The following is a 24,288-nucleotide window of genomic DNA, read 5'->3' as shown; positions in this document are numbered from 1 at the left end:
TTTAGGGTCCAGATCCATTATTCATTCAATGAAAACTGTTGTTGGATATTCTCCAGATAAAAGTCAGAACATGAGTTGTTGCTAAATCTGCATAATTCCCCCTTCATGTATGGTTACCCGATGCCTTGGAGGGCCCTACTCCTATTTCGGCTCTTATACACGCGGCTACTATGGTAGCAGCGGGAATTTGCAATGTTCCATAAAACCAATTTGATTTGTTTTACTTGCAATGTTCCATAAAACCAATTTAGGACGCATCAATTTTTTTTTTAGAGATAATTGCAAGATTGATCGATTGGTAAGACCAACACCTCTTAATGAAAGTTTTTAGATTTTGACAAAAAAAAGAAGAAGAAGAAGAAGAAGAAGTGCCCTTATACATATTTTTATAAGAATAATTAGTGTGAATTGGATAATTATTTTATTAAGTAGATTTTTTCTAAATGGACATGAAATACAAGTTTTCGACTACCTGTTGACATTTTGGCCATTTTGTTCATAAGGCTAGGTTTTAAATTTAAGATTTTAACAATTTTGATAGTTACTTTAGTAGAAAACCTAGAAAAATAGTCATATATTTAAAGTAAAAAAGTTATAAAAATAAAAAAATAAATCTAAATAAGTAATTTAACCGGACGGATAATAATGGTAAGAAAGGAATATATCATATCCGCATCCTATTAGTAATCGGACAAATTCAGACATTACTAAACGGATGTAAATGCAAATTTAGAAGTGAATTTCGGTTATTCACTTCACCCTAACTTTAACCATAAATTGCTGCCCAAAAACATACCTAACAACAACATTCATCTGCTAAGAGAAAAGAAGAAAAAGAGAGAGAGCCATTAAAAAATTGCAAGCGAACCGGATTTAAACCAAATCTTAGCTTAACGGTTTAGCCATAATTTGGGCCGATGCAAACCCTTTTGAACCGAGACGAACTCACCATTTGACTCTGAACCCACGGTCCGATCAAATAATGGAACAATAAAATTGCAATTGAATCAAATTGAAATCGAATCATACGTAAATTTCCGGCGGGAGAAACCATGCAAATGGCGGGAATGTTTTTTTGGTTATAAAAATGTCGGGAATCTTATTGCAATGTGAATGATAGAGCGTTAGATAGGAAAATCGTTTTTCATATGGCGATGGAAATGGCGAAGAAGATCTTCATTTTTTCTATGGAAATGGCGTCAAAGAAGAAGAGAATCTAGGTATCTTCTGAAGAAAGATAAAAAGTGCAACCGATTCGTCGACTACACAAGCGATTGTCTGAGGTGATCTTACTCTCTGTCGTAAATTTTGATGCCTGAATTTGCCCTAGATTACTTGTAATGCGAAAATTCTCTGATTCATATTCGTTCATGACTCATAGATCTTTAGAGATGTTATCTTTATGGATCTATTATCTGTCGGAGAATAGTATATTTATCCATTAATCAAATTAGGCACTGTTAGTGTTAGATTGATAGGTTGGAAATGGAGTTAGAACTTGAACTTGGGGTTTCAGAATTCAACTCCAGTCCTTGCGTTGGTAATTTTGCTTCCTTTGGTTGTAATACCTTGTGAGAAATAAGGATGGTGATTAAACTGTGTTGGATGGTTTTGTAATACCTTCTTTTTTTTGTTTCGAGTAATCTTAAAACAAGTGGATTCATCACCTACAATTTAATAGGATGATTTTCTGCATAATCAGTCAGAGTCCATGGATTGCATTAATTTTTTTTCTTTCCTGCTAACTTGATTTTTGAACATTAGATGGACAATTTGATAAACCCTAAACCATTGATCCCTCAATCAATTTTTCCTGATCCCCACTTACCTCTATTTATTATTTTTTAACAATAATGTGCACTGGTACCTCTGGTTGCCTCGATGGTCAGACTTTAATTGTTGTTCTTGGTGACCAGGGATCAAGTATTGGTAGTTTCAACATCATCACCTTAAAAGAGGTATTCTAAAATACCTCACCTTTTTTTTTATACAAGGAAGTGTCTCTTTCTACACAAGTGGTCATCAACTATTCTTGTGCCACTTAAAAGTATTGAACTGAATAGTTCTGACCATTTTTGTTCTGGACAAGTTAGTAAACTTAATTAATTATTTTGAAAATCCTCCACACCGGTAGCCCTTGTTGCCTCAATGGCGGAAGTATAAGTATTCTCACTTTGAGGCCAAGGGTCAAATACTGGTACCTGCAAAGCCCATCATAAACTGTAAAAAGAGGTATTCTAAAATACCTTAGTTTTGTTTTTGAGTGTCCATGATTCAAGCTTGCATTAATCTTGTGTTAACACATCATAATGGTATTTTGTTCTTTCTCATATTACATAATTGTTAACCATTTGTTATGTGCAGATTATATCTATTTTAAAATGCCTGATTCTTTTATTTCCTTTCATTAGTAATTGAATACAATTATGTTGTAGTGATGAGTGTCAAATTCCCCTTTTTAACCACCCAAGTTTTATGTTCTGATGTTCTCAGCAATTCCTATGCTTACAAGTTTATCTCTTTGATTCTATAAGAAGAAAGGGGCAACTTGGGTATTTAAAAACATTAGGGGAGAGGAAGAAACGAGAGTTTGGTTTTCTGGGGGAATTAAATGTGAGAGTTCTACTATACTAGGGGAGTTTTAGTAAATAGAGTTAGAAGTATAAGGGAGTGATAGAAATTTGCTCATATTTATACAATAACAAAAATGTTTGAAAAAAATGAGTGGTGATGGTGAATTGTAATGGACAGTTTTGTAATACCTTCTTCTTTTGTTATGAGTAATTTACTTAAGGATGGTTGATACTAGGGATTCATCAATTAAAATTTAGTAGAATGATTTCTGCATAATCATTCGGAATCCATGGATTACATTAATTGTATTTCTCTGTTCTTTTCTTCTAACTTGAAGAGACTTTAAATGAACAAAATATGTGGACAATTTGATAAACCTAATCATTGATACTTCAATCAAATTTTCCTGGTCCCCTATATCTGTATTATTTTTAAAACAATGCACACCAGTACCTCTGGTTGCCTTGATGGTCAAAATTCAATTGCTCTTCTTGTAGACCAGGGGTCAAGTTTTGTCAATATTCTTTGGCCACTTAGTATGTTGAACTGAATAGTTTTGTAATAACCATTTTTGGACAACGTAGGTAAATAAATATTACGTATTGATGAGCTGAATTGATTATTTAAAGTTTTTTGCACCAGATTGCCTCAGTGGTGGAAAACTAAATCTTCTCTCAAAAGGCCAAGGTTCAAGTACCGGCACTTTCAAAACCCATCATAAACCATAAAAGAGGTATTCTAAGATATCTCATAATTTTTCTGGGTGTTTACGATTCAAGCTAACATTAATTTCGTGTTAACATCTTAACGGTATTTTGTTGTTTTTCATGTTACATGGAAATTATACCTATTCTAAAATGCCCCATTCTTTATTTCTCTCCATTAGTTATTGAATATGGTTATGTTCTAATGTTCTCAGCAATTTTTGGTCAAACTGAGTTTTGAATTCTAATTTTCTTTTGTTGTGCTCTTATGGTTTCTCTCTTAATTCTACAAGAAAACTCTAAAGAAGACTAGGTGTTTACAAAGCATGTACTGGTCAAATTTAGCATTATAAAGTCTCTTTTTTGAACGAAAGCGGCAACATGAGTTTGAATAAATAGGCTGCAGAAGGCAGTTAAGTACCAATAACTTTGGTTGCTTCAATGGTCAAAACCTTGCTGCATTGCTTTGAAAACGTAGGTTCAAATATTGGTATGAATCCTTCTAAAGTTCTCTTAAAAAGAGGTATTCTAAAATACCTCATTTTATTTCTTGAGCTAAATAATCACTGATGTAGTGCTATACTAAGCTAGCTAGTGGTTTTTGCTTTGTATTATGTATATTGTTGTCATATGTTGAAAACTAAAAGTTAAGCAAATGTTACACCAACTTAACTAGGGCTTTAGGCCTTCTATGTATATAACCCAAAACTCAAAACTCCAAGTCCTGAACCTGCCTCGGGGATGGAGGAAAATACAAGATAGAGGAAGAGAGACAAGCCTACTAGCACAAAATGGCAAAATATTAATTGGTGGAAGCCTTCTCTTATCAGAGCCAGGTTTCGATCCTGGGACCTGTGGGTTATGGGCCCACCACGCTTCCGCTGCGCCACTATGATTGTTTGTATATGAAATGGCGTTAATTTATATCATGTCAAAATGATAATCTGTTATTTTATAGATTTTGACATCTTGTTGTTCTAAGCTTCATGCAGTTGGCCATGATTATGTATAGGATTTGAACGATCTAAAACACTACATGTTAAGGCAAAATAATTAAATTAAAAAAAAAAAACTGAAAATTCATTCGTAATCAGATGTGAAGTATATTTAAAATAAAATTAAGAGACCACTTTGACCCCAAAAAAAAAAAGGGGAGGGCTACCAGGACGAGGCATTGAACTGAATAATTCTGTAAATAATGATTTTTGTTTTGAACAAATGGACAACTTAGCTAACAATTGAGCAAACTTACTTAATTGATTATGTAGAAAATCATATTTACTTTTAGCTCCGCTTCTCCCTTAGAGGCCAAGAAAGCCCATCACAAACCATAAGAATAGCTATTGTAAAATAGCTCACAGTTCTTCTGAGTTCATGATTGAAGCTTACATTTAATTTTACGTTACAACATTAGTTGTTGAATACAATTATATTTTATTTATGGTGGAAATGTAAATTTTTTCTTTAAGAGGCAAAGGGTCAGATATCGGTACCTTCAAAACCCATCATAAACCATAAAAAGAGGTATTCTAAAATACCTCATAATTTTTCTGAATGTTCATGATTCAAGCTTACATTAATTTTGTGTTAACATCGTAATGGTATTTTGTTGTTTTTCATGTTACATAATTGTTATCCATTTGTTATATGGAGATTATATCTATTCTAAATTGTCCCATTCTTTATTTCTCTCCATTAGTTATTGAATATGATTATGTTCTAATGTTATCAACAATTTTTGGTCGAATTGGGTTTTGAATCCTAGTTTTCTTTTATGTTGCTCTTATGGTTTCTCTCTTTGATTCTATGAGAAAACTCCAAAGATGACTAGGTAAATCACAAGGCATGTACGGGGTCATATTTAACAATATAAAGTTTATTTTTTGAATGAAAGAAGCAACATGAGTTTGAATAAATAGGGCTCCGCAACAAGTGAAATTTTCTAAGGAGGTCTAAGTACCAATAACTTTAGTCGCTTCAATGGTCAAAACCTTGTTGCATTGCCTTGAAAACCAAGGTTCAAATTGGTATGAACTCCTCAGGTTCTCTTAAAGAGGTATTGGTACCTCTGGTTGCCTTGATGGTCAGAAATTAATTGTTCTTCTTAAAGACCAGGATCAAGTGTTGGTAGCTTCAACACCATGACCTTAAAAGAGGTATTCTAAAATCCTTTTTTTTATGCAAGGAAGTGTCTATTTCTACGCAGGTGGTCATCAGCTATTCTTGTGCCACTTAATAGTATTGAACTGAATAGTTCTAACCATTTTTGTTTTGGACTAGTTAGCTAGATAAAATATTAGAGACAATTTAGTAAACTTAATTGATTATTTTGAAAATCATATGCACCGGAAGCCCTCATTGCCTCAATGGTGGAAATATAAGTAATCTCCCTTGGAGGCCAAGGGTCTAATACTAAAATACCTCAGTTTGTTTTTGAATGTTCATGATTCAAGCTTGCATTAATCTTTTGTTAACACATCATACTGGTATTTTGTTCTTTCTCATATTATATAATCGTTATGGTATTTGGTTCTTTCTCATATTGCATAACCGTTAACAATTTGTTATGTGGAGAATATATCTATATTAAAATGCTTGATTCTTTTATTTCTTTTCATTAGTTATTGAATACAATTATGTTGTAGTGATGAGTGTCAAATTTCCCTTTTTAACCACCTAAGTTTTATGTTCTGATGTTCTCAGCAATTTTTGGTCAAATTGAATTTTGAATTCCTAGGCTTACGAGTTTCTCTCTTTGATTCTACAAAAAAAGAGGAGTAACTTGGGTATTTAAAAACATTAGGGGAGAGGAAGAGGCGAGACTTAGGTTTTTTGGGGGAATTAAATGTGAAAGTTAGATTAGGCTAGGGGAATTTTAGAAAATAGAATTTTAAGTATAAGGGAGGGATGGAAATTTGCTCATATTTAAAAAAAATGAGTGGTGATGGTGAATTATAATGCATAGTTTTGTAATACTTTCTGTTGTTCTTAGGAATTTCAAAAGGGTGGTTGATAGAAAGAATTCATCGACTACAATTTAATAGAATATTTCCTGCATAATCAGTTAGAATCCATGGGGATTACATTTATTGTATTTCTCTGTTCTTTTTCTGGTAACTTGAAAGAGCCCTTAAATGAACAATACAGGGTGGTCAAAATTTAATTGCTCTTCTTGGAGACCAGGGATCAAGTATTGGTACCTTCGACCACCATAACAGCCTTACTAAGAAGTATTCCAAAATACCTCACCCTTTTTGTACAATAGTCTCAACTATTCTTTCGCCAGTTAGTATATTGAACTGGATAGTTTTGTAAATATAGACAATTTGATGAGCTTAATTGATTATTTTGAAAATCATTTGCACCAGATTGCCTCAATGGTGGAAATTTAAATCTGATCTCTAAGAGCCCAAGGGTCAAATACAGGTACTTTCAAAACCCATAATAAACCATAAAAAGAGGTATTCAAAAATACCTCATAATTTTTCTGATGTTCCTGATTCAAGCTTACATTAACTTTGTGTTAACATCTTAGTAGTATTTCATCGTTTTTCGTGTTACATAGTTATTATCCATTTGTTATATGGAAATTATATCTATTCTAAAATGTCCATTCTTTATTTCTCTTTATTAGTTATTGAATATGGTTATGTTCTGATGTTCTCAGCAATTTTAGGTCAATTTGAGCTCTGAATATCCTAGGTTTCTTTTGTGGTGCTTTTATGGGTCTCTCTTTGATTGTATGAGAAAACTTCAAAGAGGGTTAGGTGTTTCAAAGGGCAAATAGCTTTGGTCGCTTCAATAATCAAAATCTCGTAGTATTTGCCTTTTGAAATTAACCAAGGTTCAAATATTGGTGTGAACCCTTTCCAGTTCTCTTAAAGAGGCTTTTTAAAGTACCTCTTTTTTTCTCCTGAGCAAAATGAATCACTGTAGTGTTATGCCAAGTTAGCTAGTGGTTTAGGCTTTGTATTATGTATGTAGTCATACAATTTTTATCAGAATTGTTGTCTCAAAACTAAAAGTTAAGCAAATTGTTATACCAACTTAACTAGGGGTTTAGCTAGGCCTTTTAGGACTCAAAACTCCAAATCCTAACAATCACAATTTCTTCCAAGCTTTAAGTTTTATCAAACCTTACTTTTAGTTTTGGTTGTGCTTTTCTGTTTTTTTCGTTTCACTATCAAATAATTAGTTTTTTTATTGGGATTTTTGTTTCTTTGGCGTTGGGGCCTGGGGTGGGGAAGAGAATACAAGAGAAGAGCATAGTACAAAAGGACAAAAAATATTTTATGTTAATGGAAGCCTTCTCTTATCAGAGTCAGGTTTCGATCCTGGGACCTGTGGGTTATGGGCCCACCACGCTTCCGCTGCGCCACTCTGATTGTTGAATATAATATTATATTAATTTTATATCATTATCAAAATGATGTTATATAAATTCTATTATGGCTGATCCAAGTCAAAAAATATTGTATGTTGATGGAAGCCTTCTCTTATCAGAGCCAGGTTTCGATCCTGGGACCTGTGGGTTATGGGCCCACCACGCTTCCACTGCGCCACTCTGATTGTTGAATACAATATTAAATTAATTTTATATCATTATCAAAATGATGTTTCGTGGTTTCTATAAATTTTGTCATGGCTGATCCAAGTCAAAAAATTCTCTAATCGGTTTATACAAGGGAATACTTATCATTCACCGAAAATGATAAAAATATTGTATGTTGATGAAAGCCTTCTCATATCAGAGCCAGGTTTCAATCTTGGGACCTGTGGATTATGGGCCCACCATGCTTCCTCTGTGCCACTCTGATTGTTGAATATAATGTTACATTAATTTTAAATCATTATAAAAATGATGTTTCATCGTTTCTATAAATTTTGTTATTCAATGCTTCATGCAGTTAGCCATGATAATATAAATTCTATGATGGCTGATCCATGTCAAAAAAACTCTCTAATTGGTTAAAACAAGGGAATATTTATCATTCAACATTCTTGGAGTAGGAAACAAACTTATGGTTCAAACATGGGAACCACATCCATAGTTGCAAAAAATGGTATAGGGTTTGAATGATATAAAACACTTAGTGGAATTTCAAAATTATTAAAATAAATACTAAAAACACACTAGATGTGAATTATATTTTAAAGAAAAAAGGGTGAGAAGGACGGGGCATTGAATTGAATAAATCTCTAATAACCATTTTTGTTTTGAACAAATAGATCGACAACTTTGCTAAATAAAATATTAGATAGACAATCTAGCAAAGCTTACTTGAATGATTATTTTGAAAATCATATGCACCGGTATCTTTGATTGCCTCAATGGTGGAAAGTTAAATCTCCTTTCTTAGAGGCCAAGGGTCAAATACTGGTACCTGGAAACCCATCATAAACCATAAGAAGAGGTATTCTAAAATACCTCCATTTTCTTGAGTGTGTTCATGATTTTAGCTTACATCTAATTTTAGTTCTAATGGTCTCAGCATTTTTTGGACAAATTGAGTTTTTAATTCCAAGGTTTCTTTTCTGGTGCTCTTATGGGTTCCTAGGGTTTTCACAAGGCTTGTATTGATCAAATTTAACAATATAATTTTTTTTTTCAGGGAAAAGGAATGTTAATCTGAATAAATAGGTTACAAGATAATTGCATTTTTTTCAAATGGTAAGTACCAATAACTATTCTATTCTATTATTTTATTTTATTCTTTTTTGTTTCTGGGTATAAAGTACCAATAGCTTTGGTTGCTTTAATGGTCAAAACCTTGTAATGCTCCCATTGGAAACGAACCGTTCTAATATTGGTACGAACGATTTTCCACAGGTTCTCTTGAAAAGGTATTCTAAAATACCTCAATTTTTTTCTTGAGCAAAATGGATCACTGATATAGTGTTATACCAAGTGTTAGGCTTGGATTATATATATTGTTGTCATATGTTAATGTTTATCAAAAACTAGCAACCAAAACTTTCTCCATTAGAAAATAGTTTAACCTAAAATAGAATGTTGCATTATGTAAACCATCTAAAATACAAGATGTATGCAATAATAAAGATGTTTGAAAAAAGGGGTGGTGACAAAGAATTGTGATGGCTTATCTTACATAATATTTATATTACTTTTGAAAACAATAGACACCAATACCTTTGGGTGCTTCGATGGTCAAGAATTATTTGTTCTTCCTTAGAGACCAAGGATCAAGTATTGGTACCTTCAAGCCCTTGAGAACCCTTTAAAGAGGTATTCCAAAATACCTCATTTTTTTTTAATTACTACTGTCTCTTTCTAGGCATGTGGTCCAAACACTTTTTTGTTTTGAACAACTTATTAGATAGACACCTTAATAAGGTTAATTGATTATTTTGAAAATTATTCTCACCGGTAGCTTTGATTGCCTCGATGGTTGAAATCTAAAATTTCTTCTTTAGAGGCCAAGGTTCAAATACTGGTACCTTCAATCACAGACCACATAAAGAGGTATTCTAAAATACCTCACATTTTTTTTCAAGCTTACATTAAGTCAAATTTAACTGTATAAAGGTTCTACACGAGTTTGAATAAATACATTACAAATAAATGAAGTTTTTTTCTTTTCTTTCAAATGTGAAGTATCAATAGCTTTGGTTGCTTCAACGGGCAAAACCTCCTAATGTTGCTTTGGAAACCAAAGTTAAAATATTGTTATTAACCCTTTTCATGTATTTTTTTTTTTTAAATTCTTGAGCAATCAAAATGTTAGGCAAATATATTACCAAATTAACTAGAGTGTTAGGCTTTATAGGGTAAATTTCTTATTTCATATGATTTTTCTTTTTTGGTAAACATAAATATTTATTAAGAGAGCCGTGTCATACATCTAGTTGAGAAAGATCCTGCAACCAGGGAGTGGAATGTGGCCAAAATGTCCTACACGGTGTAGACACGGCCTTTCGAGCCAGGGCATTAGCACAAGAATTTGAAGCTCTTGGAATTTTTACAAAAGTGCAAACATCAATTGTAGAACTTAAAGCAAATACATCAATTTCATATGATTTTTCGCAACTAAGGTTATATTGCATCATTGTTAGAAGTAGGGAATAATAATAATTTTATAAAGATTAAGATTGAATAAGTAATTAAACAATAATAGAAGGGCACATCAGTAATTGTATAAGAAAAGATATTGATGGTGTAGATCCAGATAAGTGTGGGTATACAGTTTTGTAAATGAATCACGAACCAAAGAGGCAAAGACATTGACGCCTTTAAGTCTGAGGTCAAGAGTTTGAATTTCTTCAGGATCAGGGGCGAAGTCCTGCACTAGGAAGTTAAGATGCGCATAAATTGGCCAAATTTGAGCTGAGTTGAATCTGAATCATCACCCCGTCAGGGGAGTACTCTGTGCTCCCCGACGGCTTTACCACCACAAATCCTGTGGGTAAAAAATAATAAAATAAAAAAAATCCCATCACCCAACCCTTGGGTCTCTCTGTATTTATGGTCATAAACCTATCGGGGACGGGTAGCTGACCCGGACTCAGCTAAGTTGAGCCCATAACCTTATCATGGATCATGGATGATACCATCTTCCACGTGGCCAGAAAAATTAGTTGCGTGATGGATCTGCTTCCGTGTGATAGTAATCTTGTGTAGTCACGTTAATCAGAAACTCCTCCGGTTTAATTTAAAGTTTAAACGCCCAAACAAACCCTCACAGGAGTTTTACGGCGGGAGAAAACGAAGAAAATGGCGGGAATGCAGTTTCGCCGTAGAGAGAATCTATAGATTGATAGATCGGAGAAACTTTGTCTTCCGTTTCATTGCTTATCGATTTTGTTTCTCTTCGTAGAGATGGCGAAGAAGAAGAAATCTAGGGTTTCTTCTGAGGAAGACAAAGAAGAACACCGAACCCAAGAGAATGATGCAGCCGAGCATTCAACAAAACAGAACAGCTTGTATGAGGTGAGTCTATTTCAGTCCTTACATGGAGTTGTCTTCTACACTGTGTTGCAATTCAAATGCTTTGCTTTTTCTTCTGGGTATTTTGATGCTTTTGTTTGGACTTAGTTACGGGTCCGTGCCCTAGGTTGCCTGAAATGCGAAATTTCTCTGATTCATGGCTTCAAGCCCGATGTTTTGATGTTTCTTTTGATATCTTCATAATCTGTAGACGTTTAGAGTTGTTTTTGAATTTGAAGGGTCTAACGGATTAGCAAGCACTCCATTTATCATGTTTGCTGATGATTCCATGTTTGAATGTATGCATTCGTTGTTAGTCTGCCCACAATTTTTTCAGGGTAAATCAGCAATGTTGTATTGATGATATATATATCTCTTGATGAAGCATCTCCGAGTCTGCAATTAGTTAAAAAGCTAAAATTGGGACAGAATTGATGCATGATAATATACATGTCTTATTTTGGTTGTGGATGATCCTGATTGGTTATGTCTTAACTTTATACAAGAATAACAACTCAGCCTTACTCTTAAGTCCCAACTAAATGGGTTGGCTACATGAACGTTTGCCCTTCATGCAGTTCTTGTTGATACAAGGCCTAAGTTATGCATGTCTTTTGTCACTACTTGCCACGGGGTTTGTTATAGGTTTACCTCTTGGGCTTTTAGTTCCTTGAATTTGAATCATATTAGGGTTCCAATTAACATGTCCATGCCACCTTAAGTGACTTTCTCATAGTTTATCGTGCATTGGAGTAACTCCCAAATCAGATGTAGCATGATCTTCCTTAATTTATCCATGTTGCTACTCGTCCATCTTCTTTATGGTTTAAAAAAACTTGTACATGTAAATTGAGGTTCCAATGTTTGTTCAACAGCACCAATAATGCATTAGCCTTTTTCGTGCTGAACGGGGCTGACGTGATGCTTATTCACAACATTGTCTAAAATTAATGATGAAGATATTTATGCTGATGGTAGCCTTTTGTGGTGGAAAATTAACCATGAAATATTGTATGCCTCTTGTAAGCTGATAAGCCCCTAGTGTCAAAGGTGAAGATGTGTACCCAACAGAGGGGTCACAGGGGATCATCCCCAGACTGCACATGAACGTGAAGAGAGCTGAATCACCTAGGCCTACGTGGAAAGAAACAAGGGTATGCCTACGTGTAAAGGGGAATTTAGTTTTTCGTTTGATATAAGGATTGAAGGGAAGAGAAAGGAAGGCAGGAATTAGTGAGTTAAGTGAGGGAGAGCTTAGCTCTGGGATAGAAGTAAAGGGAGTGAAGAAGAGAGGTCTACAGCTGCTGCAAATTCAGTGCAGTGCTACCAAAATTGGATGCAACCGGTAAACTCTCCTAGTCTGATCTTCAATCTTCTATTAAGTGTGCTGTATTGTGTGGTGTTTGGTGTGTGAGTTAAGCTGGGTTTTAACAAGGTGGTATTAGAGCTCCGATTGATCCCAGGGAATGGTCAGGAGTAGAATGGAAGGTAGAGTTGACGATTTGGAATCTATGTAAAGGATTTGCAGAGTCAGATGAGTGCCCAAGCTCAGAACATGGAGAAAGAGGGGCAAGCCAATCTGGAATCATAATGAGAAGCATGCTTACCTGGAGCATGGAAAAACAATTGATGTAGATTCCCAATCACCGGAGAACTCAGTGGGAAGAGCTCCAGGAAACGTCAATCCTCTGGTTGGCAGTAGTGGACCACGTGATCACCAGGAGGAGTTCCGGCAGGTTGGAGATCTGAAGAGGCAGCGGGAGTTTCTGCTGAGACATTTGGAGATGCTGATTTTCACAGGAGAAGATCTTTTGGGGTGGATTGCCAAGCCGAGAGGTATTTCCAGCTTTATGCACTTGATGGCAACGAGAGGATCCCGTGACCCCTCTGTTTGGTACACGTGTACACCTTTGACGCTAGGGGCTTATCATAACCATTACCCCTTCTAAAACTTACTGTAACTCCCAAGTATTTTGTGCTTCTTTTCTTCTTGAGGAAGTTATGGATACTAATTTGTAACAGAGCAAATGGTGGTCATTACTAACCTAATACCTTTGTAGATTCTCGGGGTAGAGAGAACTGCATCTCAACCTGAAATAAAGAGAGCATATTACAAATTGGCGTTGCGTCTTCATCCTGATAAGAATCCCGATGATGAGGTAAAACTTAACCTGCTAATGACTGTTGCATTTTTGGTTTGATTTTATATTATAACTATACCCAGTTTTCTGCTTATAGGAGGCCAAAGAGAAATTTCAGCAACTCCAAAAGGTTATGTCAATTCTTGGAGATGAAGAGAAAAGGGCAATCTATGATCAAACTGGTTGTGTTGATGATGCTGTGAGTGCCTTCATAAATTCCCTCCATTGTGGCATCCATGTATCTTGTCTTTCATGTGTTGGGAATAATTTATATCGATATTGGCGTATATGGTTTGATTATCAGGACCTTCTTGGGGAGGTTGCTCAAAATCTGCATGAGTATTTCAGAACAATTTACAAGCAGGTAGCAACATATTATTTGTTAATGAGAAGCAGCATAATCTGGTTAAGTTATTATTAGGTGCACGAGGTAAAAGTACTCATTTTCATCACTTGCAGGTCACTGAGGCTGATATTGAGCAGTTTGAAGCAAACTACAGAGGATCGGATTCGGAGGCAAAGGATTTGAAGGATCTTTATCAGAAATTCAAGGGTAATATGAACAGGTACAAGGGTATGATGCAGCAGTACATTGCCATGTTCTGTTTTGCTGGATATTAATATTCTAAGTATTCCTACCCAACAGGCTTTTCTGTTCAATGCTTTGTTCGGATCCCTTGCTGGATTCACATCGATTCAAGGATATCCTTGATGCTGCAATAGCAGCTGGTATGTGTACTAAAATCCTCTTCTAGTGAGATTCATTATTCTATCCATCTTTTTAAAACATCTAATATTTAGGTGTTTATTCATTTCTGGATGCTTTGAAAGAGAGGTGGCTATAAATTAATCCTCATCTATCTGTTATCTACAGAAGAACTAGAGGAAACCAAAGCCTATCGCAAGTGGGCACAGAAAGTGTCTGAAGCGCCACCACCAACTAATCCTCTTAAAAGGAGGAAAAAGTGAGTCATCCCTTGATTCTTTGTTTGTGTGTTTCTACAAATTCAATTGTCTGAACTAGAATATCTTTGGAAAGCAGATCGAAAGAACAGTCTAGTGCGGATCTATTTGCTGTCATTTCTCAGCGTCGTAACCAGAGGAAGGAACAGTTTGATTCTATGTTCTCTTCAATGGTGGAAAGATACAATGGGGGTCCATCGAATCCTGAACCCACCGAAGAAGAATTTGAAGCTGCACGGCAAAGGTTTGAATGTAGACAATCAACAAAAAAGGCAAGACGCAAGTGAACAACCAGTACAACAGTCTGTAGGTGCACCTTTTGCTCTGGCCTTCAGGGAGATGGGTTTTATGTAAAATTATTCTCTGATGAAAAACTACCCATGGATGATATGTCCTTTTCTATATCATGGGAACCCATTCTTGTTTTCATGCTTTCTTTGTTACATAGATGTTTTTAGTGCTCTCAGAATCCTCACTTTTGGCATTACTTTTGCTCCTTCAATTAGATGGCTACCCACAACCTTTGTTCTTTCTCAGAAATTGCAAAAGTTAGTGGACCAGGTTGTGTAGAATTGAAGCAATATCTTCTGGTGATGGTTGGGTGTGGGAAGTAGACATGCCTGTGAGAGGTTACTGTTTATTAAATCTGTGGGTTTGGAAGATAAGCATGAAGCTAAGAAGTGAATCAGAGGAGGGGATTCTATTATGTATTATAGTAGAATCAATTTATTGTTAAAACAAAATATGAAAAAAATTTGTAAGATGTATAATTATGCAAATTTCCAGATTCAGTGTTTTTCTATCTAATTAGCCAAGAATGAAGAAGCAGATGAAAAAATTAGATTAAAGAGGGTTGGGATGGGTGGGACTTGGGAGTGAAGTTTGGTCTCATGGTTGAACCAAATTTCAATAGTGCTCTTAATTACTTAATTAGGTCATCCATCAGTCACCTAATCAATATGTTTATAGCTAATTAATGAATAAATATTTACCAAAAAGGTATAATGATAAAAATCTAATTCTAATTATATTAGTTAATAGGTTACTAGTTTTTTTTTTTTTTAATTATACTGTAATTAAAATGGTAATAGAAAGAGATGTATTGCACGTGTGATAGAGATGTTTTAATATATGCTCAACCACCTTTTGTAGTAGGTATGGAAGGGTCCAACATTTGAAATGTTTAATTTATAAAGAGAGTACAGCCGTCAGATATCAATCAGAAAACAGCATCTATTATTACATTGTCTATTGGATTCCAATCCAACAGTTGAACTCTTCAATCATGCCTATAAAGATTATACTTGTTTATCCAATTGTTTCAAGAATATATGTTTCATTTTATTGTTTTCAACAATTAAGGAAAAGGACATCTATCCTACCTACAATACAAGTCTTTTATTAATCACAAACATTTATTTTTCTTAACCTCTCATTAGTACCTATGCTTATGTGGACCCCACCTTCTTGTAATGGATTAACACTCTCTTAAATGATTTTTCTCTCTCTTTTTTTTTTTAATTGACTTGGTATGCAAAATGTATTATTAATGTCTTGCCTATAAAATACTTTTTTTTCCCACTATTGTAAAGATCAGAAATTCTTAAATAATTAAAAAAAAAAAAGAGAGAAAAAGAAATGGGGGTGGTTTGGCTTAATCATTGGTGATTGAAATAATTTTAGCATCACATCCCACCTTTTTTTTTTTAATGCTAATATTAAGAAAATGAGTGTTTTTTCTTTAGGATGGCTAAAGTGGCTAAAAAGCTAAAGTAGCGGATGGAATTTGCGCACCTATCAAATCCCTCTCTTTCCGGGTCTCTTTGTCAAATTATCGACAAATTCGAAGTTTGCTTAGGATTCTAATGATGTTATTATCTTAAACTACAGTTACCACACCAACATTGATTGAATATGATATCTTAATCAATCTAAATCCTTGATTAGGACGAAAATAATTACAAATCTATGTATAAGATGAAATACACTAATGTATCTTATACTAAATTGAGCCAATCTTAATGTCCAGATATTATATGAATGAAGGGGACATCACACTGGAAAAGCTTTAGTGGAGATAAAACAAACAAATCAAAAAGGGAAATTTATTCTCAAAAATTTAGCCCGGGAAATTTCTGGTTGGTATAAATGTATAATGATTTACAAGGAATCTGGGAGAGCAAGCAAAGTCCACCTTTGAGGCATTAAACTATAGTGGACTTCAACATACCTTTCGACCACACTACTCAATCTTTCCACTTTTTCTGCTTTTCATTACCTTAGTTTCTTTGTCTCTCAATTGAAGAATTCTTCAGATTTTTCAGTAAAGGAGAGTTTATGTGGTTCGAGCTCTTGATTTGGTAATCTGGGTTGCTCTTGCCTTAAATTCTTGTTTTGTTTTACTCTATTAATTTGTTCTCTGCGTAGTTTTAATGTTTAATTTATTTTGGGTTGGGAGAAATTGGATGAATAAATGTGGAATTTAATGTTCCGAAACTCTTCAGGTGTCGGTAGTGGGTACATGGTTTTTTCATGATTTCAGTGAAACTTCAATTCTCTCTGTCTTGATCCATTTAATGCCGTTTGTTGATGAAATAAAAGCAGGAAAAGCTGAAGAATTGGAAGAAAAGCTTTCAGGGTTGTTGCAATTGACAGTGAAGGTAGCTTTGGTTTTGGGATTTGAAGGGTTTTTGAGTGTGGATTCTGGGCTTTGTCGAGGGTGCTGCTTATGGAGGTTATGAACAGTGAAGAATCAAAATCAAAGATGGAAGAGTATGAAGTAATAGAGCAGATCGGAAGGGGAGCTTTTGGTGCGGCATTTCTTGTCCTCCACAAGACTCAGAAAAAAAGGTAAAAATTATTGCCGTCTTCGTTAGTCTCTGCCACTGTTTCTCATTTTCCCCTCAAAGTTCTTTATGGTTCTTCACCAATTCTTTCTTTCTTCCACTCTTAGATAACCATTTTAAGTCATTACCAAAAAAAGAAAAGATAACCATTTTAAGGAAAGAGAATCTTCATCCGATTTCAGTTTTAGATTTCATTCGTAATGTAATTTTTGCTCAGAAAACGTTTTTCCGTACCTAGAACCTTCATGTACTTTGGCGATGTACCCATTGTCGGTGTGGGTTGGAATCTTCTGTAATATGCTCGAAAGGATTTTTGAGTGAACTGTATAGATGGATAAATGAAAGGGAGATGGGAGAGTGAGAGATCACCCAAGCAGCCTTCTTCTTTTTTTTTTCATTTATATTATGAATTTGTGTTTATTATCTGATATTTCTTTACCATTTGTAGGTACGTTTTAAAGAAGATCCGTCTGGCTAAGCAAACAGAGAAGTTCAAGCGCACAGCTCATCAAGAGGTTTGTTTTTGTAAAGCCCCCTTTCTTGTTTAGTTTCTTTAAGCTAAATGTTTCTAGTGACTCAAAGAGGGATATATTTTCTTTTCCTGATTTATAAATTTATAAACTGATAGGCCATCAGGAATTAGCAAGTGGGTATAGAGGAGTGCATCAATAAGGATAGAATGGGAATGAGGTATAAGGGCTAATGTACAGTGTATCAATGGGCCTGGGGAGGCTTATAATATACAGTCTCACCCCCACTGTTGCAGAGAGCCTGTCTCAAGACTCTGATCACTTGTTCAGCATGGGACGAACTTCACTGTTCCACCAGTTTGTCACTTTTCTATGTTAGAACATTTTAAGAAACCTGAAGCTACCTTCAGCACTCACCGTGGGAGTTAAAGACTTAAGGACCAAGACCATCCACAGATTATAGTTTTGAGGTGAAACAGAAACATAAATGCCCTGATTATTTACCTAATGTTCTAACTCAGCTGAGTAATCTTGTTTTTGAGAAACTGTTTGGTAGTGTCTCCCAATCCTTATTCCAATGAATGGCTTATTCTAGTTGACTTAACCTCAAAATAGCAATCTTTGACTTTTGTTTCTTTTTATAGTAAAAAAACACATAGAAAGATAACTACTGGGTAAAGTCAGTCAAGAAGAAAGATTTTAGTTTAAGCTTTTCCTTTGCTCTATTCTCACTAAATTATTTATTTTGCAGATGGACTTGATCTCAAAACTGAAAAACCCATACATCGTGGAGTATAAAGATGCTTGGGTGGAAAAGGTAGAATCTTAGCAATGTGCAGTATATTGCTTAGCACATGACTGAAACAGAAACTAAAAAGATAGAACATATCCAATACAATGCTTCTGTAATTATAGATTCCAAAAGGGCAGGCCTTGGTGCAATGGTTGGTGGAACACAGTTGTAGCCTGGGGTTAAGGTATTGAAACAGCCTCTCAGCAAAAACTGCTGGGTTAAGGCTGCGTAGGAAAATTGCCCCCCTGGACTCTGCTTGTGCAACAACATTTGACATCGGCTTCACCCTTCTTTTTTGTAATTTTTATAGTTTCCAAGTTTGTAATGATGTTGATCTGGATTAATTTACATATACAGGACTGCTATGTTTGCATAGTGACAAGCTATTGTGAAGCTGGAGACATGTAGGTTATTCTTCCTCTGGATTTTGTTTTATTGCTGTGGAATCATGAGAAGGAATGCTTAGTTATCTTAAATATTTCTATGGTCAGGGCTGAGACGATAAAGAAAGCTAGAGGAAAATTTTTCCCTGAGAAGGTAAAGATCAAGGAAGACAGTATCTCAAATTTTACATATCCGTGCTGTCAGTGCTAACACCTGCTGTGTTTTATGTATCATCCAGAAGCTCTGCAAATGGCTGACCCAGTTGTTGCTTGCGGTGGACTACCTGCACTCCAACAGGGTCCTCCACAGGGATCTGAAGGTATATACTCGGTTTCTCATCCAAGTTTTGAAGATAGTATCAGTCATGAATCAATTTAATAACCCATGGTTTCTGTGATTTTCAGTGCTCCAACATATTTCTCACAAAGGACAATGACATTCGCCTTGGTAAGAAGGCATTCTCCCTCTCCCTCCTTCTCTTCCCCACATCCACACCCCTTCTCTACAAAATGCAATCCAAATTTGGTATTGTTTTGCTTACATATGTCAGTGTTTGAATCTGCTGTGTGTGGTTTCTGCAGGTGATTTTGGACTAGCAAAATTGCTAAGTACAGATGACCTTGCTTCCTCTGTATGTCTTTGTCTCTACTCTCCCATCATTAGTTCTATTATGATTTGTTTGATAAATGAAACATTAAATTCCTTTCACTGATTATTTCGGATCATGAGTTACCATAAAACCACCAGCATGTACATTTCTCTGCTGTTGGGTGTATCTTATTGCTGACCCACATGGACATTTCTTGCTTCCGCCCGCCCTGCCTTGAGTTCACTATTCTTGAAACAATTGCCTCCAACCAAGAGCATAAGCCAGAGTAGTAGTTGGGATGAAATTACAGAAGGTCTCCCACAATACATCAGTTCCATTATGTATGGTTTTCAAAATAGAAAGATACTGTAAAAGACATGCATTATGTCTTCTGCACACCATATGGTTTATGTTTGAGCTTAACATCAAATAGAAGTGTCCATGATATGTTAAACAGAGGCAGCCCACCACAGTTTAAGTAATCCCAATACTTTGGATTCCTTCTCTCCTTCCCATTCCATTACAACCACCCCAAAAAAAAAGACCCTCAAGCAAAAAAAGCAAACAGGTTTGGACTTCAAACCTGCAAATGTGTAGGAGGTTGGGTCAGAAGTTTCATGGATAAGCCCAGCACAACTCCCCTAGCTTTCCGATATCTGACATGTTAACGATGCAAAGTTTGACTTGCTGATCTCTATTTAAGCTTGTGCACACTAGTGATGATTGGAACTGCTTATACAGACAGTTTTATGGTGCATCTTATGCAGGTTGTGGGAACTCCAAACTACATGTGCCCCGAGCTCCTTGCAGATATTCCTTATGGCTACAAGTCAGATATTTGGTCACTAGGTGAAAACTATGGTTGCATGCTTCTATTTTCATTCATTACATATGGCAAGCTCATGCATGCCTGGTTGCTTCCTAGAACTAACACTTTGCCACTTTATCAGGTTGCTGCATGTTTGAAATTGCTGCTCATCAACCTGCATTCAGGGCTCCTGTAAGTCTACGACTGCACTAGATTTCTCAGTTCTCCAAAGTATTTTTCATAGTTAGAAGAAAACCTTTACTTTCTCAGGAAACTGAGAGCAAAACATATTTGTTAATAACTAAAATGTACAGGATATGGCTGGATTAGTCAACAAGATAAACAGATCCTCCATTTCTCCACTTCCACCTGTGTATTCCTCTTCACTGTAAGTTTCTTGGTCTCCAAATTTGTCATTTTTCTTGTTCAACATGTAAAAACTTTTGTTTCTATTATTAATGCAATTGACATTGATGGCTTTTGCGCATCACAGGAAACGGTTAATCAAGAGCATGCTGAGAAAGAACCCAGAACATAGACCAACAGTGAGTTTAAAGCATTCTATCTTTATCAATTCAATTCCATCACTCATTCTAACACATTGGTTTCGCCTTTATGATGTAATAGGCTGCTGAGATGTTGAGGAATCCCTACCTGCAACCATATGTGACTGAATGCTGTGACCCATCTCCAGTTTTTCTTCCGGTAAAAACTGCGAATAACTCAGGGAATAAATTAACTCAAAACCAATCTTCTAGTAGGTCTGAATCTGGAATGGATGGCAAAGGGAGAGAGCCAAAAAAAGATTCACCAAGGGAGATGATAAGTACCAGGGAGATTGTCACAGACACTGATGCGTGGCAAGGAAATATACGAGACCTAGGTAATGCTAAAACAAGCATGGTTGACCCTACAAGCTATCCCAAGGAAGTAACTTACAACAATGGGAGTCTGCAAGGAGGTAGTAGGGACAGTGAGATGACGGCTCCTAGTGGAGATGAAGTTGATCCCAAATGTTTTCAACAAACTGAAAGCACCGACACGGAAAGCTCCTCGCTGAGTACAGCAATCAGTAATAAAAAAGATGAACACATGGAGTATCCTTTTTCCGGACATTCCCCATCAGCTGAAGAGATTGATATGAAGACTAAAGGAGTTATTGCTGAGGATTCATTGACCCAATCTGCCTTTGAAAATCTTGTGCTGGAGCATATAGAGGGTGGGGATGCAAAATCAGTTGACATGCCAACAGGAGCATCATCCATTGCCGTTTCCACAGGCCCAGTTGCATCTCCAGACAACGAAACATTATCATCAGCTAGGGAAAACGTTAGCCATAACACAGATGCAGCAACAGATATATGCTATTTGAAGCAAGTGGAAAAACCTGATCAGTCTCCACCTTGTGCTCCCCCAGACTTTACTTCATCGGGTAGTACAATCAGTGATGACGATGATGCAGGGCCAAAACTGGTTAAACAAGTTCACCATGAGAAAGAAGGAAATGGTATCATCAATTGGGTTACGAATGACATCTCACTGATGAATACAGTGACTGCTCCAAATGGTGATAGTACACGGGTTGACATAGATAATCACAGCCGGCAAAGGGCTGATGCTCTTGAATCCCTGCTAGAGTTATGTGCTCAATTACTTAAACAAGATAGGATCGAGGAACTTGCCGGTGTGCTGAGACCATTTGGGGGAGAAGTGGTATCATCCAGAGAAACCGCAATTTGGTTGACAAAGAGCCTAATGACTGCACAGAAATTTGGTGGGGCAACCTATAACCCAAAACCTGATACCTGAAAACTGAGGCTGTTTATTGATATATTTATGGGTGCCACCGCACAGTAGATTTTTGAGTTAGACAATTACTACCTGCAATATTTCCCACCTTAGCACCCCAACCCAGAGCTGAGTTGATGTCATTTGTATAGTTCTTTGTGTTATTTTTTCTGTGGATTTGAAGGTTCTTGATTTTTCTCATTGAAGCTGAAGCAATTGTGTTGCAATGAATCATAGTATGACTGGAATTCTATATAAATACACCAGTGAATGTTGATAGTAAAACTGGGCAACAAGACACATTTTTTTTGCCTACAATGTATACTTCATATAACTCATCCTGATATCACGGTAAACAATAATCCAACAGACATGCCTACAGAACAAATCAATGAAACAACACAAACGCGCACAAAGAAGAGATCAACATTTTTTGCAATCTGTTGAGTCAGACCCAGAATCTGCAATCGTCCTTGCTCCTCCATCCTCCAAGAGAAACACATTGGCTTCAGCGATCGCCGCAGGAAGAATGCCAGAGAAAAGGGGAAAGCGAACGCTACAAGACTCTGAATTGACAACTCTGTAATCGACGAAGATCGAGAAATATAAAAGATCCAAGCACTACAAGCAAGCTGGGCAAAACCCAGAAGAGCAACAGCTATGCTTAAATCAAATATAGTCCTCAGCAGTCCATCCAACTCTTGCCTCGTTTCATTAGCGAGAGCAGAGAAATCGCGCTGGATTGTCGGGCCTCCGGTGTCTTCTTGTTTGGATTCAGGGTTCTGACCTGGGAATTTGACTTCTTCCGAGTTCGTATCATCACAAGGTGTTGAGAAAAATCTGAGACCACCAATTGGGTCTCTTGATATTTCCGACAACTGAAGAGGAGGGTTGAACTTTTTCCCAAAGTTCGAGTAAAATCTGAAGAAACCTGTATCATGGTTTATGGGTTTCTTCAATAGTATCACTGGGATCTTTGAGACCGTTCTTACTCTGAAAAGGGTATCAAAGGGAGAGGAAGAAGAGGACGAAAAAGGTTTGGGGCTCTGGGAGATGGAATAGGTAGGAAACACAGAAACAGAGGAAGATTGACAGGGTCTAATTAGCTTTGTAGCGCATATGCGAGCGATGGAAGTAGCCATATTTGTTGGGTTTTCTTCTTCAATAGCTTTTTCCCCACTTCATTTATAAAAGATCTCCCGAATCTTGAGATAACGCGGGTTTATAAAACCAGGTGCGCTGTTACTTTCCCCTGAAAAATCTTGTTGGCTGCGTGATCCTGACTGCGGCTGCCGCACCTAACATGTTTGATATTTATTGAAAATCATGTCCATCCATGCAGGTTCTGCAAGAATCATGGCGATCCCAAATCCAAATCCAAATCCACGATAAACTACGAGATTACACAAACCCATGTTTGCTTTTACAAGATTATCTCTAAAAATAAATTGTTTTCACAAAATTGTTCAAAACAGTGATTCTTCATCAACAATTTGACATTTTTGTTCATGGATATTCTTCTTCTTCTTCTTCCTGCAATCCTACCCAAACAAAACACGATCCGGCCCTCCTCTGAGCTTTCTACAGAGGACTCATATGACTTCTTCCTACACATGATCCATAATTATTTTTTTTTGGTAAAAGAACTATAAAGATTTCTTATTCTTTTCCTATTCATTGACAGAGAAATTTCTCTTTTTTTTTTTGTTCTTTTCAGACGAATACAACCAATATCCATGCAAGCTCTGTTAGGCGGATCAGGTCAAAGAGGTATTTTTATTTTATAAAATAAAGACATACGACGATACATTTACAACAATGAATCTATAATATGTTACAGAAGCAGAGCCGGTTGGAGGAAAAAACAAGAAGAAAAACTAACAAGCAGATGATAAAGGAAACAAATCATATCATCGCCGGAGAAATAGAAATCGTCGAAAACGTCAGAGAAAAGCAACATACTGCGACATAGCTCACTGCAGGAAAAAGCCGATGATACAGAACAAGAGGGAGAATCCAACCACAGCACCTGACACCGACGAAACACAAGCTAATCCAGAATCCATCGATGGTGTCGGAGCTATCTCCTGAGCATTCACTGCAACAGCAGAGATAACCACCATTACCATCAGAATTGCTGCAGAGGAGAGATTCACCAACGCCATTGCCACCAACTAAGCCGATTACAATGAGTGCCGCTGAATTTGTGAGATGGGTTGGAGTCACTTTTTATAGAGGACTGGCGGTGCCATTGCAGATCAAGGAGGAGTTTGGCCAGAAATC

General features: G+C 36.2%; 3 protein-coding genes, 1 long non-coding RNA gene and 1 other non-coding gene across 6 annotated transcripts; 3 read left to right on the top strand and 2 right to left on the bottom strand.

The window, feature by feature from the left end:
• The first annotated feature begins 1,127 nt into the window (after positions 1-1,127).
• On the top strand, positions 1,128-6,523 carry LOC149003604 (uncharacterized). The gene is made up of 3 exons (XR_016170252.1): positions 1,128-1,283; positions 3,217-3,307; positions 6,426-6,523. It is a non-coding gene; the product is annotated as an uncharacterized LOC149003604 (long non-coding RNA).
• A 1,252-nt stretch (positions 6,524-7,775) lies between these two features.
• On the bottom strand, positions 7,776-7,847 carry TRNAM-CAU (transfer RNA methionine (anticodon CAU)). Its single transcript has one exon. It is a non-coding gene; the product is annotated as a tRNA-Met (tRNA).
• A 3,127-nt stretch (positions 7,848-10,974) lies between these two features.
• Positions 10,975-15,089, top strand: LOC149003602 (chaperone protein dnaJ 6-like). Its single transcript, XM_089138459.1, has 8 exons — positions 10,975-11,226; positions 13,284-13,382; positions 13,462-13,563; positions 13,669-13,728; positions 13,824-13,930; positions 14,011-14,093; positions 14,239-14,329; positions 14,407-15,089. The coding sequence occupies exons 1-8, from the start codon at positions 11,116-11,118 to the stop codon at positions 14,612-14,614; spliced, it is 861 nt and encodes a 286-aa protein (XP_088994585.1). The 5' UTR covers positions 10,975-11,115; the 3' UTR covers positions 14,615-15,089.
• Positions 15,090-16,490: 1,401 nt separating this feature from the next.
• Positions 16,491-23,191, top strand: LOC149003600 (serine/threonine-protein kinase Nek6-like). Of its 2 annotated transcripts, none has more exons than XM_089136269.1 (14): positions 16,491-16,687; positions 16,932-17,177; positions 17,622-17,688; positions 18,395-18,460; positions 18,794-18,840; positions 18,928-18,973; positions 19,059-19,139; positions 19,225-19,267; positions 19,402-19,451; positions 20,177-20,258; positions 20,360-20,409; positions 20,532-20,605; positions 20,711-20,762; positions 20,845-23,191. In XM_089136269.1, exons 2-14 carry the CDS (start codon positions 17,056-17,058, stop codon positions 22,024-22,026), a joined length of 1,962 nt encoding a protein of 653 aa, XP_088992395.1. In that variant the 5' UTR covers positions 16,491-16,687; positions 16,932-17,055; the 3' UTR covers positions 22,027-23,191. The 2 variants fall into 2 exon arrangements, with proteins under 2 accessions (XP_088992395.1, XP_088992396.1); XM_089136270.1 differs by having other exon boundaries at positions 16,929-17,177.
• LOC149003601 (uncharacterized) lies at positions 22,341-23,147 on the bottom strand. Its single transcript, XM_089138845.1, has one exon. The coding sequence runs from the start codon at positions 23,145-23,147 to the stop codon at positions 22,341-22,343; it is 807 nt and encodes a 268-aa protein (XP_088994971.1).
• Positions 23,192-24,288: the final 1,097 nt, after the last annotated feature.

The sequence above is a fragment of the Hakea prostrata genome, chromosome 10 (assembly GCF_041222555.1).
Source record: "Hakea prostrata isolate BN-2017 chromosome 10, UWA_Hpros_2, whole genome shotgun sequence".
Classification (NCBI taxonomy): Eukaryota; Viridiplantae; Streptophyta; class Magnoliopsida; order Proteales; family Proteaceae; genus Hakea; species Hakea prostrata.
This window is presented reverse-complemented; position numbering and strand designations above follow the sequence as displayed.